Source organism: Montipora foliosa, chromosome 8 (assembly GCF_036669935.1).
Source record: "Montipora foliosa isolate CH-2021 chromosome 8, ASM3666993v2, whole genome shotgun sequence".
Lineage (NCBI taxonomy): Eukaryota > Metazoa > Cnidaria > Anthozoa > Scleractinia > Acroporidae > Montipora > Montipora foliosa.
This window is the reverse complement of record NC_090876.1, coordinates 10,850,989-10,853,488: the sequence shown is the minus strand read 5'-3', so window position 1 is coordinate 10,853,488 and position 2,500 is coordinate 10,850,989. Positions and strand designations below refer to the sequence as shown.

The 2,500-nt window shown below is 37.1% G+C and overlaps 1 protein-coding gene across 2 annotated transcripts in view; it reads right to left on the bottom strand.

The window, feature by feature from the left end:
* The window catches only part of LOC137967243 (probable flavin-containing monoamine oxidase A), an 18,757-nt gene that overhangs the window by 15,873 nt on the left and 384 nt on the right, over window positions 1-2,500 (bottom strand). The window contains exons 2-3 of one of the 2 annotated variants that reach the window (XM_068813760.1): window positions 1,107-1,194; window positions 111-285 (exon numbers count right to left, since the gene is read on the bottom strand). In XM_068813760.1, the coding sequence (XP_068669861.1) occupies window positions 111-285; window positions 1,107-1,194 (263 nt within the window). The remainder of the gene's footprint in view (window positions 1-110; window positions 286-1,106; window positions 1,195-2,500) is intronic. The other variant, XM_068813761.1, reaches the window with a different exon arrangement.

Sequence of the window (2,500 nt, the reverse complement as noted above, 5' to 3'; positions counted from 1 at the left end):
AATGGTATAAATACTTTTTAACAGTAATGTCTCTAGACATCCGATACATCGGACTCTGGTTATAAAATATAAACAAGGTCAACTGCACTCTTCACTACCCACCAACATACCTTGTAGGTAAACCACCACATATCAAGAAGTGATAGATAACGCAACGGTGGCAGTGAGCTGGAGTATTTTCTGATGATGCCATCGCTGCTTTGCATGATCTTACTGCCAGTTTCCCACTGGTCATAGATTTCAACTTCTAGTTCCTTCAGAAGATTCATGACAGCTTTCTGATTCCTAAAATGAACAAAGAGAGAAACAGCTAAAAGCTTGGAAAATATTGTTATATAACTTTTGCCCTCAAAAAACCTTTGAAATTTTAAGTGGCCCTCAAAGAGGTGACAATTTTGGAAACACCATTATGATATCATTTTGAAAGTTACTCCTTGTCAATTATGCCTGCTACACTGTAATCCAGTTAATACTGCAATCCAGTTAAAATTAATACTGCCAAATTAGCTTTTTCTTTCCTATACATTTCAAATCTTGTGAGCTATGTTTATGTCTTTTCATCTTCAACCCATTTTTTCCCCAGTTTGAAATGGGTAAAAGGCGTCTATTTACATACATTAGAAAAATTTCCATTGAATTAAATCTCACGTAAACACCTTCACCAGAAGCCTTGAAATGTTCTTCTCCTTCTTGCAACAATAAAAGAATATGTGTATACTCTATTCAGTTATTAAAATAGTATGACTGGGTATGCAAGCATAATCTGTTGACTGTGGTGACAACTTTAACCCTTTGACATCCAAACCAGCATGAACTGGCCAGACTTTCACTCTGTCTAACGCCAGACGATTTTACTTGTTAATGGGGAATCCCTGGCAGTATATGGGTTAAAAGTCTGATTGATGTAAAGGGAACCAGCCAGCGTGGCTTATGGCTTCCTGCCTGTTATGCAGAATGTCCTTGCTCTTCTTTCCCATCAGCTCCTTCATAGTAACCTTTAACTCACAAGAATCTCCCTAAGACGATCCATAGTCATGCTGTATTGTCACTCTTCATACCATTAATATTGCTGTTTCAATCAACAACACAACAGCCCATAAACTTACCTGCTCACCCACTGTCCTCCAACATCCCACCTGTCTGTTCCGTTGGCTGTTTTTAACTCAGCACTATCAAGCCTCCCTCCAACTCTGCCTGACAAACATTTTTTTTGTAAATACATAACTGTTATTAAAATTAATCCAAAAAAAAAAAAAAACGAGCAATTCGAGAATACCTGGCCACTACTGTATTCTTATAGTGGCATCCTTTGAAGAATTTCGGGTCTGCTATGCGTGCTGCAGTGAGTGTCAATTAGCACAGCACAGTGAATAGAAAGGGTATGGAATGATCTGTTATTGGCAAACGCTTTTGATTTAGAGCTAAATTCAAAGAAATTAAATGCTGTGTAAAAATGCATTTACTCTGTACAAAAAAAACCAACAAAGAGCAATTTCTGACCATTTGAGCAAATCAAGCAAATTTCAACCTGCAAAAATTTTGCGAGCAAAGGTAAAGTTTTACAAGCACTTTTTAATAAATTTTAAGGAACCATTCAATACCCCCAGTTGTTAACAATATCATTCACCAAAGAGGAGGTGAATAGAACTTATTACTAATTAGAAATGGTGCGGTAAATATCCACCACTTTCACCGACACTGCTCAAGGTGAATAATTTAGTATTTATCACATATCGGGCAAAATTACTGAACGCTGATTGGCTGAGACAGAGGGCACTTTTGGTAATCAAGAGGGCATGATTACTTGATCCTGATTGGTTAACAGTTCCTTACCCAGAGCAAGCGAAGTTACAAGAGAATCTTCTTCCAGATTCTGACTCTGATTAAACTGCTTTTTGTCCGCATGTAAAATACATGCTAATTAAATTAAGTGCTATTTCTGTTGACAGCATAGATTTATTGAATTTGAATTGAACTTTAACGAATTAAGGCATATTACGTTGGTTGTCATTTGTGGGATGTGACCTTTGTTTTAGGCCCACCGCACGCGCACACAAGTCGAATAAAAAGCGAACCATCATTTTATTTCAAATTTGTAAAATGTGGTCGGAAATTTCAAACCCCGTGCGCCGGGTACTCGGAAAAACCTTTGATTTTGTCAATATGCGTGCGCGGAGAGAATTGCCAAGCAACGAGGTAAATGACATTTCTTGACATTCACCTAAAAGGTTCGCCCAATTAACAAGAGAAACAAATTATGCACGCTATTCATAGGCAAATAAGTAGACCATGCTCTTTTGCTCCAAATTTATTTCTTTGGGTAACACTGAACCTTTCGTAGAGTTGTATTTCGAATAACAGCGAATTAAGTAAAGCCTACTTTAAATCAAGTTTACCTGAACTACGATAGTTTGTATTAATTACGAACAAAAAACAAACAAAGCCTGATCTATCATTAAAATGCCTTATGAACGCTTGGGTAAAAATTGGATTATAGGCT